Source organism: Mangifera indica, chromosome 3 (assembly GCF_011075055.1).
Source record: "Mangifera indica cultivar Alphonso chromosome 3, CATAS_Mindica_2.1, whole genome shotgun sequence".
Classification (NCBI taxonomy): Eukaryota; Viridiplantae; Streptophyta; class Magnoliopsida; order Sapindales; family Anacardiaceae; genus Mangifera; species Mangifera indica.
The window spans coordinates 20,348,095-20,361,104 of record NC_058139.1 but is presented as its reverse complement, the minus strand read 5'-3'; the positions used below and the strand labels follow the sequence as shown (position 1 = coordinate 20,361,104).

Below are 13,010 nucleotides of genomic sequence, written 5' to 3'. Positions count from 1 at the left end.
AAAGGTAGATTAATCCTAGATAACTTATTATTTTAAAGTCTTCAAGTTAGTTACTGTATGTTTGATTCACACTTTGGAGCATATTTATTCAAATTTACCAAAAAAAATATTTATTCAAACTTCAAACCGTGGCCAACAGTCTAGGAAATAGACTACGTCTTAGAGACTTCGAGCTCACCATCGCCTATATAACAACACATACGCATGCCAAATCTTCAGCAGACGCATTCCCAGCAAATTTAACATAGCAAAAGCAGTTCTCCGAATTCAGAAGACAAATGGCCTCTAAAACTAGCTTCTTTTCATTTGTATTTGTTTTCACCATTTTGTTCACTTCAAGTTGCATTCAGCTTGGTGCAGCCATGAGGCCTTTGCACGAGAAGCCATTGCTGCAGAATTACTTTCCCGGTCTTGCTCTCTCGGCCCTTAAGCTTGGTAAACCGCCTCAAATTGTTGGTTCTCCTTGCACATTCATCACCGGCGGCAGCGGTAAATGCTAGCCGTTCGTGCACCACCTGCTTTTTCGGGGAAAGTTGTTGATTATTCGGTGTCTTCTTGATCATTTATGGAGGACTTCAATTGTAACTTCTCTATAGTGCATTTTTATGTTATGTTCCTTTATTTTTTTCCATTTGGGCCAAGCCATGCATAACTTTGGTTGCCAGGCAATTTTTTTTTTTTTCCTTTTTTCGACTTAAATAAGATAGCTCAAAGCCTAAGGCTTTCATAATAAGGTCGATAATTGTTGTATACTTGGAAAATATAATGATTTTTTATTAAATCATGTTCTCAGTATATAAAAGATAGTTAATAGTGCTCAGTGATGTTTAGTTTGTACGATAAAAAAATAAATAAAAGGTAAGGATACAAGAATTGCCAAGATTTAAAGGAAAATACCTAAAAATATTTTATTCAATCAACGATTCAAGATACAACGCAATGAAACAAATCTCATATTACATTTATATTGCACGCAAGCTTTTTATAGTCTATCAAATTACACAATTACTCTTAGATCTAAAGATGAAAACGACATAAATATAAGAAATCTCACTGTTGATCAATGCACATCTATTCACCATCGGATGTGCAACAATCAACCCAAATCCTAGGTTTTCTTGATGAACCATCGAGATAGAGCAAAAGAGGAGAAGTTATTCGAAATCTAGAGAGTGAGAAAAATATCTTCTCTCACCCATTCACCCCTTTTATAATGAGCTAAAACAAACCAGAGAAATACAAAAATTATTGATCAAGTACAAGTCATAATTCATACATTAAAATTTTATTTCAAGATTTTTGAATTTAAAAGGGAGAACAACTATTATCATCCAAACTATGCTAAAACAATAATAATAAGTTATCATCTTTAAAGTTTGAAAAATGATTTTTTTTCACTTTTTATTAAAAGTTAAATGGTAGTTTTAATGGTAAGTTATTTTTGTTGGTATATAAAAATATAAATATTGTACTATTAGTATCTCTTACATCCTTAAAATATAAATAAATTATTTTTCTTTCACCAACTTAAGAAATTATCATTTAGACCCCTATTTATAAAAGAATTACAATTTAAAATTTTAAAACAATTGTCGACAAACATTCGCTGTTAGCAACCTTTATTGTTCCATAATAGTTTGATTCTAATCAAAATCACATTTGATTTGTGCAATTTCAGTTGGAATTGCATTGGTGCAATGTGATTTAGTCGGAAGCACACCATCTATGTGTGATTTTGACTGAAATGGCATTGGGATCGCACTATTTAGTGCAATTTCAATTGGAATTGCACTGTAATTGTGTGATTCCAATGTGATTTTAGTCATAATCACATTGAAATGATAATTGAATTGGTCCAATGCAATTAAAAGTTACCAACACTGAAATTGGTTTGAAATTTAAAATTTTTCATAAATCAGGGTTGCAAAGTTATATAATCAAGTTCGGAAAGCAAAAGTTATTTAATTTTGGTAATATTAAAAATAATAAAGGGAATTTTTGTCTTTTTAGAATGATTATCTTAAATTTAACAAATTTTACTTACTATTGTTAACAGTGGACTTTTTCCGAACTTCAAGAGTGGTTATTTATTATTTGCACATATTTTGGGTGGAAACTAATCGTTCTCCTTTTTATAAAGGCCAAAAGACTTATTCCCACCCAAGTTTTGATGCATTGTAGAAGATACCCCATGGACATATTTTGGGTGTTCTATTTGGGCATAATGTTAAGAACTTAAGAGAAGATACCCCATGGACTCAACCCTGCATTTGTCATGCAATTTGTGTTGAAGGTGGCATTGCATTGGCGACAGCAACAGCAATCTTTCATGGCATTGACCCAAAAACATCATTTCTTATTTGTAAGGGTTTATTTTTTGCTTGTTGGATGTGTGGGATATATACTGGTTTTGTTCGGCAATCCTTGCAGAAGAAATATCAGATTTTCTTTATGTTAATATGCAATAATTGATTGTATAAGTATGCTGTACTATGAAACGTATCCACAACAGTTGTACATACAATATGTGCTGCATTCTGCTTTTCATATGTAAGAAGTACTTGACTGTGTATCATTACTATTTTTGCATTAGAATAAAGTAGGATGACTGCCAATGCTCCATTGTGTTGCCTCGGAGCACAGTGATGTTAACTGTGGTCATGTTTCTTATTTAACTTGTTCTGCTTGGTATGTTTAGTTATATTGTTTCTTCTTCGATCAATTCGTTGAAACGAGGCATAGGTGAAACAGAATTAATACTTTTGTATTTTTTTTGCCCATTTTAAGATACACATTGGTTGTTGAACTTGATTTTTTGAAGAATTAGCTACTATGGGATTGAGTAATAAATGAGGTTTGATTTAATCCTAAGGCCTGAGACTCTTGGGCCTCTTGGCTTCAGAAAGGGGAAAAAAAAAAAAAACCACTGCTGCTTTCTTTGTTGTATTCTACTTCTTGCTGACCCATATATTTGATAGCCGCAGAACTCACCTCGTGGTCCATGCATGGTGCACTGCTGCATGCACTGGTGTGCGTTGTGCCAGGAGCACAGGGAGATGAAGAGCCGTCTCTCAGAAAATATGGCGATGCCAATGACTATAGTCAACCCTCCCCCTGTCCAAGACATGAACTCCGCCAGGGAAAACCAGGATCCCGCATCAACTTCTGGAAACAACACCACCAATTTGGAGATGCAAGCTTTATAAATATCCACTATGCCCATACAGAATAAACACATTTGATCTTGAAAGGGATTCTATCACATGTTCCCCATGTTGGAAAAACATGGGATTTACCTTTATACAGTTTCTTCCTTGCCTGTTTGCATCAAACTAGTAATTTGATAATATGGAAGGCACCGAAGGGGAGCTCGAGTGCCGGTGAGAAAAGGAGGTTGACGTTGGCTCAGTCTCAGGCAAAAAAGCAAGCCAGAGATAGAGGGAGAAGGCGCCGGCATGCGATCTGGAACTGGCAATTGAAAGGGGGTGAACTAAATTTTTTCAAAAGTCCGAAGGGACACAAGAGAGAAAAAGATTACAGTTGCAACCTTATACTTTGGGGGGGGGGGGGGGGGGGGGGGGAGGGGGAAAGGACTTTTTAAACCTGAAAAAATCTGAAACTAAGAGGTAAAAAAAGATATCCTAACTAAACTGTATAGGGAATATTAACCATTTGATACCATGAAAAATTATGAGTTGGGTTATAAACTAAATGAATATTATTAATAAATATTATACAATTTATAATATTATACTATAGTTTGGAAAAATATTCTAATCCTACAAAATAAAAAAAATAATATATATCAAATTAAAACTATATTAAATCAGAATTAAATTAAATAAGAATCAAATCGATTAAAATAAGATCAAATTAGAATTAGACTAACTGGGTAAATATATTTTATTTAACATCGTTCTCTTCAAGTTGCATTCAGTTTGGTGTAGCCATGAGGCCTTTGCACGAGATGCCATTGCTGGAGAAATACTTTCCCGGTGTTGCTCTCTCGACCCTTAAGCTTGGTAACCCGCCTCCAGTTGTTGGTTCTCCTTGCACATTGATCCCCGGCGGCGGCGGTAAATGCGTCCCTGTCAATGAAATGAATTTTGCCGGCTGAGCCGTTCGTGCACCACCTGCCTTTTCAGGGAACGTTGTTGATTATTGGGTGTCTTCTTGATCATTAATGAAGGAATTCAATTATCACTTTTCTACCGTGTGTTTTTATATATGTTATGTTCCTTTTTTTTTTTTCATTTGGGCGAAGCCATGCATAACTTTGGTTGCCAGATATATATATATTTTTTAATTTTTCGACTTAAATAAGTTAGGTTAAAGTCTAAGGCTTTAAGAAAAAGGACAATAAGGCTTTAAGATATCTTTTGTATTTAAGAACATGATTTAATAAACAAAGACGAACAAAAAATCATTATATTTTTAAAGTATTCAACACATTATCGATCTACCTTCTTTTTTAAGTATACAACTTATGCGTATGGGTGCTTATTCTCAAAGCCTTAGACTTTGAGCTATCTTATTTAAGTCGAAAAAGAAAAAAAAAAAATTCTGGCAACCAAACTTATGCATGGCTTCGCCTAAATTTAAAAAATAAATAAATAAAGGAACATAACACATATAAAAACGTACCGTAGAGAAGTTATAATTGAATTCCACCATTAATGATCAAGAAGAAAACAAATAATCAACAACGTTCCCTGAAAAGGCAGGTGTGCACGGACGGCTCAGCGGCAAAATTCATTTCATTGACAGGGACGCATTTACCGCCGCCACCGGGGATCAATGCACAAGGAGAACCAACAACTCGAGGCGGGTTACCAAGCTTAAGGGCCGAGAGAGCAACACCGGGAAAGTATTTCTCCAGCAATGGCTTCTCGTGCAAAGGTCTCATGGCTGCACCAAACTGAATGCAACTTGCAGAGAACAAAATGGTGAAAACAAACACAAGTGAAATGAAGCTCATTTTAGAGGCCATTTGTCTGCTGAATTCGGAGAGATATTTTTTTTATGTTGATTTTGGTGGGAATGTGTCTGGTGAAAATTTGGTATGCGAATGGGTGCTTATGTAGGCGATGGTGAGCTTGAAGTCTGTAAAACGAAATCTACTTTCTAGATTGTTGTCCACGGTTTGAAGTTTGAATAAATATGGTACAAATTATGAATCAAACATACAGTAATTAACTTGAAGACCTAAATAATTTATCCACTATTAATCTAGCCATTAAAAGAGAATTAAATTATACAATTGTTATCGGGGTCAAGAAGCTAACTAACTATGATAATCACCCCAGAAAACACTCTTGAATAATACCAAAGTCATATTAGGCGAAAGAAATACGTCAAACGACTAACTATTCTCTAGTTAAACCTAACAAAATTTGATACGGTTTAATAACCTAACACAAAAAATTCGGATTTTTATATAAAAAATAGTTCAGATTAGATTTGGATTGATTCTAAAAAAAATCAAGTTATATTCAGGCTAACATAAAGTCAACCAAAATAACCCAAAAATTGATAACATTATTACTGAAAATCAGTATCTGAAGCTAACCCAATGTAGTTGGAACACTTGTTTGAACCAGAGATTTGTTGTTTGATCAAATTGGTAACTCTACTATTGAATTGGAATTATTATTATTATAGTTTCAAATATGATTTAAATATTTACTTTTCATTATTTCCTCTTTTAAATCATATTTATTTTTCACTATTTCCTCTTTTTGTTGATTCAAAAGATAATAACTTTAATTATAATGAGCTCATAGAAGATATTACTGATATTAATATAGGCAAAAAAGATATTCAATAAAAATAATGTTCTAACACTCATCTATATTAGGATTTTTCTTGTTAAAACTTAATTTTAGTAGAGGGCTATGGACGCCAATATGTGTTTGTTCGACCAGTTGGGTTGGCAGTAGCTAGAAAGTGAGTTGATTCTTTTAGTTTGCCTTGTGAGGAAAGTTCAAATGTTAAAACTTTTTCATGAAGTTCATCAAATGATATGGGACTATCACAAGCTTGAATAGTATGAATCAATTCTTTGTAATCATCACCCAATTCATCTAGAATTTTCTCTATAAAATTTTTTTCATCCATTGGTGCACCAAGGATGGAAAGTTCATCTACACGAGTTTTAACAAACTGAAGAAAATCAATGATATTCATGGTGCCTTTGGTGGTATTTTTTAGGAGAGTTTTGACTTGCTTGATGTGGCCACATGATGGTTTGGCATAGGTTTTGGCTAATATTGTCCATGCTTCCTATGATGTTTTGGCTCGGGCAACAAATGGTATAATTTTAGGGGAGAGAGATCCATTAAGAGTATTGAGTATGAGTTGATTCTGACGAACTCATATATTATGGGTTGGGTTTGGTGTTATAGTGTTATTATCAGTGACAGTGGCAGGTGGGCAAGGTTTTGAGCCATCAATGTACCCAAGAAGATCATACCCAATAAATAGAGTTTGAAACTGAAATTCCCATGAGACATAATTGTTGGTGGTGAGTTTGAGAGACGCTTGAGCAGAGACGTTTATAGTGATAAGTTGAAAGTCATTAGATTGAAAAGTGGTAGATTAGAAAGATGCAGTATTAGCAATGGTTGGATTTGATGAGTTTTCAAAAGACATCTCTAAAAATAATTGAAAAGAAAGAAAAAAGAGGGTGGCTTTGATAACATAATATTTGGTTTGGTATTGATAAGTGGTAAGTATTGTCGTTAACACCCAAATTAAAATTCTAAATTTCTGTAACAAAAATATAGTAAAGGAAAGTAGGGATCGTTCCCTCAAAGAGTTTTAATTAGTACGTCGTTAAAAATCAATCAAAACAAGGAATAGGGGGGTTTTGAATTGAATGTCAATTATAATTACAAACAGTAAATAAATAAAAATTCAGTAAAGTAATTTGAAAGTAATTAATCAATTTAACAAACCTTGATCTACGGTCACATCTACCATTTGAACTATGATTGATCATCGACAACCAAAAATATCAAATTAATTATTCAAATATTCGTTGTGGTATTAATTATTTATCTTTCCTTATGATTAGTTAACCAAAAATATGTAATCCAGTTAACCCTATTGATTAACAACTCAGATACGATCTCAAATTTAATTAAACAATAACATTAAGAATTAGAAAGACCAATGAAATAAGACAACACAAGCATACCACGTTGCATTTAATCTAGTTAAATATTTTCCCTAGTAATTATAGTTTATGACGTAGCAAACAATAAATCCCAATTGCCACTTCGATTAGATGGATTGAACAATTACGGATTCAAAATTTAAACTAGCATTAGATCGTATTAATCAATAAACTAATCGCGCGCCTTAGAAATCAACTAATACAATCATAATAAATAATCTAAGAAAATAATCAATACTTGAATAATTAAAAGATGCATTAAAGAACAAATCTTAATCTCACAATTCTTGTAGTTTCATGGTTTTAGATCCCTTCAACCAAGAGAAAATTTCAACCACTATAAACCATCCTAAGCCAGCCAAAATTCCAAAAAAAATGTTTCTACCAATTACAATGTTGAATGCCCTGCAAAATAAAAATAAAAAAATATATATTTTCTCTCTCACTCATATCCGAAAATAGTAGGTAATAATAATCTCTTAATTTAGCCAAGTAAATGTGATATATATCTTCTCAAAAAGAAAGGAAAAGATATATATTTTGATATATATCCTTCTCTCAAAAATATATTTCCTTATCTATCCAAAATAATCTTTTTTTCCAGATAATAATCACCCCTTTTCTAGGAATCAAATCTTGACTTTTCTGAAATATCTAAGCTGATCTGGACATCCAGATTTAAATTTCGAATTTTGTTTTTATCATTTTACGTGCCCACACTTAGTTAGCATCACGGATTTTGTAGATTAATAAGTCTGCTCCAATTTTTAATCTTCTTGGCCTAACTTACTCCAAAAATGTTTAAAGCTTCCTAAATGCAAAAAGATAAATAATTCTATTAAATTAAATTAAATTTCCACACAACATAAAGGAATTAGAAATCAAAATAATAACAATTAACGACGTTATCAATAAGCTCACGCTTTTTTTCATTAATGAGAAACATAATATATATACAAGTCTAAATGTAGTGTACAGCTCATTAAACACCTAAAATTAAGCTAACTTCCTAAGTTTAAGCATACAATTTGGTAAACATCTGAAATTAAGGGTACAAGTCAACTATAAGTAAATTACAATCTCATCTCCTAAGATTAAGGGTACAACTCATATAATCCTAATAACAGTTACTTTAAATTAACCTCAAATAGTTTTGTTCATTAAAACATTGTGCAAGTTAGCTGGATATCTACTTAGAGGAGCTAGTCTTAAGCCTTTTAATAGAAATTTAGTATCTTCTACTAAAGACATTTGTTTTAATATAATAACTTTGTTTAGCAAATGTGTAAAAAACTATTTCTAGCTTATTTGTTTTTTCGTTGATGTATTATAAGTACTACTAATTTGAATTTTTTATGTTTTGTATATTATATATTCATATAGTTTTAGTATTTATGACAATAGCATTCATCATATAAATTGAAAATTAAATTTCTTAAATATTTGACAAGTTATTAACCTCATTGGTTATCGATAGCTTTATTTTGAAGCCAAAGTTGTAGACTTATTTAAGTTATTTATTTTGATATTTTATTTTTTATCCCTATAATTGATCATATAAAAAAAAAAAAGCAAACTATTAATATTAACATGAAATAAAGTAATTTTGTTTTGACAAAATGTCGTTACATGTCAAAATATTTTTCGTGTGTTTTTTTTGTAAGAATCGTGTTATTTCATTATATATTACAAAAATATATTGTTTTGTAATAAATTATATCGTCATATATTGTGTTTTGACATGACTTCGTCTATTACATAGTTTAAGGTTAATCTAGATCAGGTCAAGTCAAGCCTAAAAAATTTAAGTTCAGTTTAGGATTAAAAATTTTTTACGTGATTCTATTTCAAGTCATGTTAGGGTTTGAAATATTCAACTTGAAACCTGAACTGATACGATATAAACACGACCAAATAATACGAATTGTCAGATCTATCCCTAGTCAAGGTTTGATGAAATGACATATTCTAGTTTTTTAAGTTTGAAAAAACAAATTTTTCACTTGTCTATTATAGTCAATTGTTATTGTCAAAGAGTATTTATTTCATTTTATTCGAATATCATATTACGGAGTAGAAGTGAGGGTGAAAGTGTTATTTTTTAAAACTTGCTAGAGGCAAATAGCATTTCACTTATCTTGTTTCAAAGATTATGATATTCATCGAATATATTTTAAAAATATATTAATAGTTTTAATATAATATTTACGCACCTAATTTGTTGCATTCTGTTCATTTTTTAAGACCTCTGCTTAATAAGAAATTTATTCATAATCTTTTACAAGGATTTTCCTAACTCTCATATGAAACAATAAAGGGAAACCATCTTCACCTTTCCAATTAGGATATTTTCAATATTGCAAATATTACTTTTCAGTTCAATTAGATTTTACATAAATCATAAGACTTATATTTGAAATATGAATTCCTAATTACTCTAATTTAAATATAAATTGTATTCCATAATCTTATATATATAAAATAACCACTTATCAAAGTCAAGATTCTCTGAGGTATAGACACAATAGTACACATATCACTTGTATAAATCTTCTACATAATATGTGATTGCCAATAATCACATCATATACATAGTTAGATAAGACTTATATTTGAAATATGAATTCCTAATTACTCTAATTTATATATAAATTGTATTCCATAATCTTATAAATATAAAATAACCACTTATCAAAGTCAAGATTCTCTGAGGTATAGACACAATAGTACACATATCACTTGTATAAATCTTCTACATAATATGTAATTGCCAATAATCACATCATATACATAGACATTTTGACAATCAGATGAACCACATTACAAAACTTATAGCTTATTATTTTTATCTTTTATTTTATTATTTTTATTTATATTAAATCGTAATAGATGTCAGGCTCTCATCAAATTCTAATCTTTATTATTTTAACATAATTACATAAGATTTTAAATAATGTATATCAATCGATGATAAAAAATCACGTCAATAAATATTTACTAGATTGAATTCAATTAATTGCATCAAAGTAAAACTTCATTATGTTAGTTAATTATTAGCAATACAATATTAATGCATATCCAAAGTCAAGCCATTCTGTGGTACAAGTTTGATTTTTAAGAAATTAATCCTCCTTTTTTGCCTTCCATCCGATAGAAAAATTAAAAAAAACAAAAAAGTAGTGGAACCATCGAACTTAATAATATTTAAGTCACCACAATTAACCTTCAAAGTTCAAAGTCAATTAAAATAACATAAAAAATCAGCGTGTAGATGTTCATGTCAATACCTGCATGTTTAACCCGCACGACAATTCGGGTTGATCTTCACCAATTACCGCCACCATCGAATCAAATCAGTTGATCAAAGTCAATGTCATTTTCTACAAGGGCCGCTTACCTCACCAGTCAGCAGTCATACGCACAGTTTCACCCGCACCACCGCCTACTATTCAGACGCTACGCAACTGGTGTGATGCACGCACACGCTTTATTTCTTTCGCCTAAATGCGGTTTGAGTCAAAATAGTCTATTCGGTTTTTACTTTGACTTAAACTTAATTTAGAGGTATTTGATTTGAGTTCAGTGTGAATTCATAATTTGAATCTGTTGCTTGAAATTGTAATTTGAATTCGGTTTAAATTTATAACTCAAATCTATAACTTAGATTCATGTTTTGATTTTATGACTTATTTATATAACGATATCATTTTAATAATTATTAGGTAAAATGTTATTATTTTGTAAATGAGTCACTAACACAAATTATAAATTCAAATCACGAATTCAAATCATAGATTTGAATAGGAATCTGAGTGAAACTCGAATCAAATCAAACTGAATTATTTTTTTATTCAAATCGAACTCAAAACAAATTATTTTTTATTCGAACCAAACTTAAGCGGCGTCCATACTCAATTCAATTCATATCTGCCCCTGTTTGGTGATTCCAAGAGTTTTTTTTTGGGTGATTATCGTATTTACTTGGCTTCTTGAACGCGTTAACAAATGCTTGTTCTCATTTAATAGCTAGATTAATCGTGGATAACTTATTTTAAGTCTTCAAGTTAATTACAGCGTGTTTGATTCATAATTTGGACCATATTTATTCAAACTTCAAACCGTGGCCAACAGTCTAGAAAGTCGACTTCGTTTTACAGACTTCAATTTCACCATCGCCCATATAAGAACACACACGCATACCAAATCTTCACAAGACAAATTCCCAGCAAGAAATAACATAGCAAAAGTAGTTCTCCTAATTCAGCAGACAAATGGCCTCTAAAGTTAGCTTCTTTTCATTTGTGTTTGTTTTCACCATTTTGTTCACTTCAAGTTGCATTCAGTTTGGTGCAGCCATCAGGCCTTTGAACGAGAAGCCATTGCTGAGGAAATACTTCCTGGGTTTCTCTCTCTCGGCCCTTAAGCTTGGTAAAGTGCCTCCAATTGTCGGTTCTCCTTGCACATACATCCCGGGCGGCGGCGGAAAATGCGTCCATGTGAATGAAATGAACTTTGCTGGCCCAACCGTTCGCACACCACCTGCTTTTTCAGGGAATGTTGTTGATTATTCGGTGTCGTCTTCATCATTTATGGAGGACTAGAATTACAACTTCTCTATATTGTGCATTTTTATGTAATGTTCCTTTATTATTATTTTTTTTTCATTTGGGCGAATCCATGCATAACTTTGGTTGCCAGACAATTTTTGTTTTCCTTTTTCCACTTAAATAAGATACCTCAAAGTTTTAGGGTTTGAGAGTAGAGTAGTGTTATATGCACAACTATATATTATTATATAAAAATATTTAATTATATGGTAACATTTCGTTGTTTGTACACAAAATTGTATAAATAATTTTATTTTTTATCCACCTTTGTTCATTAAATCTAGTTCTTAGAAAATATAGTGATACGGTTATTGTTTATAGAGTTTGATTTCATCAATCCTGGAAATTATTCGGTGATAAACAATCTGATTTTGCCTATATGAAGTAACTGCATGATCTGTTAGATTGATTAACTGTTAGGAAAAATAAAATAAAATAAAATTTTATATTAGAGATGATAGAAATAAAAATTTCTATTAACTTAAATGAAGGAGGAGGGCTTGATTACTCCTTAAATTACATGGAATGTATTACAATGAAGCAACCAAGCCGATTTATACTTTGTATAGGCAGTTACAATAAATTTAAAGAAGTAATTTCCTTAAGGCGTTTTGCAACTCCATTGGCTCATTTTTTGGCTATTTCTTCACTTTGACATGTGGCCATGCAATCCTTAGGATTAGTGGCAATTTGCATCAGACTTTTGACACTCCTCCTTGATACAATCTCTGGTAATTCCAATTGAATTTTTGAAAAATTCAAATTTGTCTGGTGCAATTCTTCAGTAAAGATATTTGTCAATTGCTCTTCTGTTCTGTAGTATTGAAGTGTTATTTTTTTATTGGCTTTAGCTTCCTCAGAAAGTGATACTTAATCATATGTGCTTCGTGTGGATATGAAAGATTGGATCCTTGGTCATTGCATTTGTTGATTTACTATGGCATAAAATCTTTGTTGCTTCCTGTTGTGTTTTCGCCGTCTCTTCAAGTATAGTTCAAAGCCAAATTGCTTATTCACAATATTTGCAACAACTGCATACTCTGCTTCGATGGATGATTGTGCTACACTTTCTCATTTCTTATATGCCCATGAGAACATTTCTGAGCCCAATGTAAATGCATAGTCGGAAGTACTATTCATGTCATTTGTTGTTCCTACCCAATCACTATTAGTGTAACTAATTAGTTTAGTGTTACTAACAAGATTAAACCAAACGATATAGTCTT

The 13,010-nt window shown here is 31.5% G+C and overlaps 1 protein-coding gene across 1 annotated transcript; it reads left to right on the top strand.

Moving 5' to 3' along the window:
• The first annotated feature begins 278 nt into the window (after positions 1-278).
• LOC123211627 (cell number regulator 6-like) lies at positions 279-3,206 on the top strand. The gene is made up of 4 exons (XM_044630421.1): positions 279-489; positions 2,057-2,082; positions 2,182-2,444; positions 2,981-3,206. Exons 1-4 carry the CDS (start codon positions 279-281, stop codon positions 3,204-3,206), a joined length of 726 nt encoding a protein of 241 aa, XP_044486356.1.
• The last annotated feature ends 9,804 nt before the right edge of the window (positions 3,207-13,010 follow it).

Excerpts from the sequence above, each read along its gene's own strand:
- LOC123211627 (XM_044630421.1), top strand. The coding sequence starts at position 279 with ATGGCCTCTAAAACTAGCTTCTTTTCATTTGTATTTGTTTTCACCATT. Across the intron at positions 490-2,056 it reads ATTCATCACCGGCGGCAGCG|TGGACTTTTTCCGAACTTCA; the intron begins GTAAATGCTAGC and ends TATTGTTAACAG. Across the intron at positions 2,083-2,181 it reads TTTTCCGAACTTCAAGAGTG|AAGATACCCCATGGACATAT; the intron begins GTTATTTATTAT and ends GATGCATTGTAG.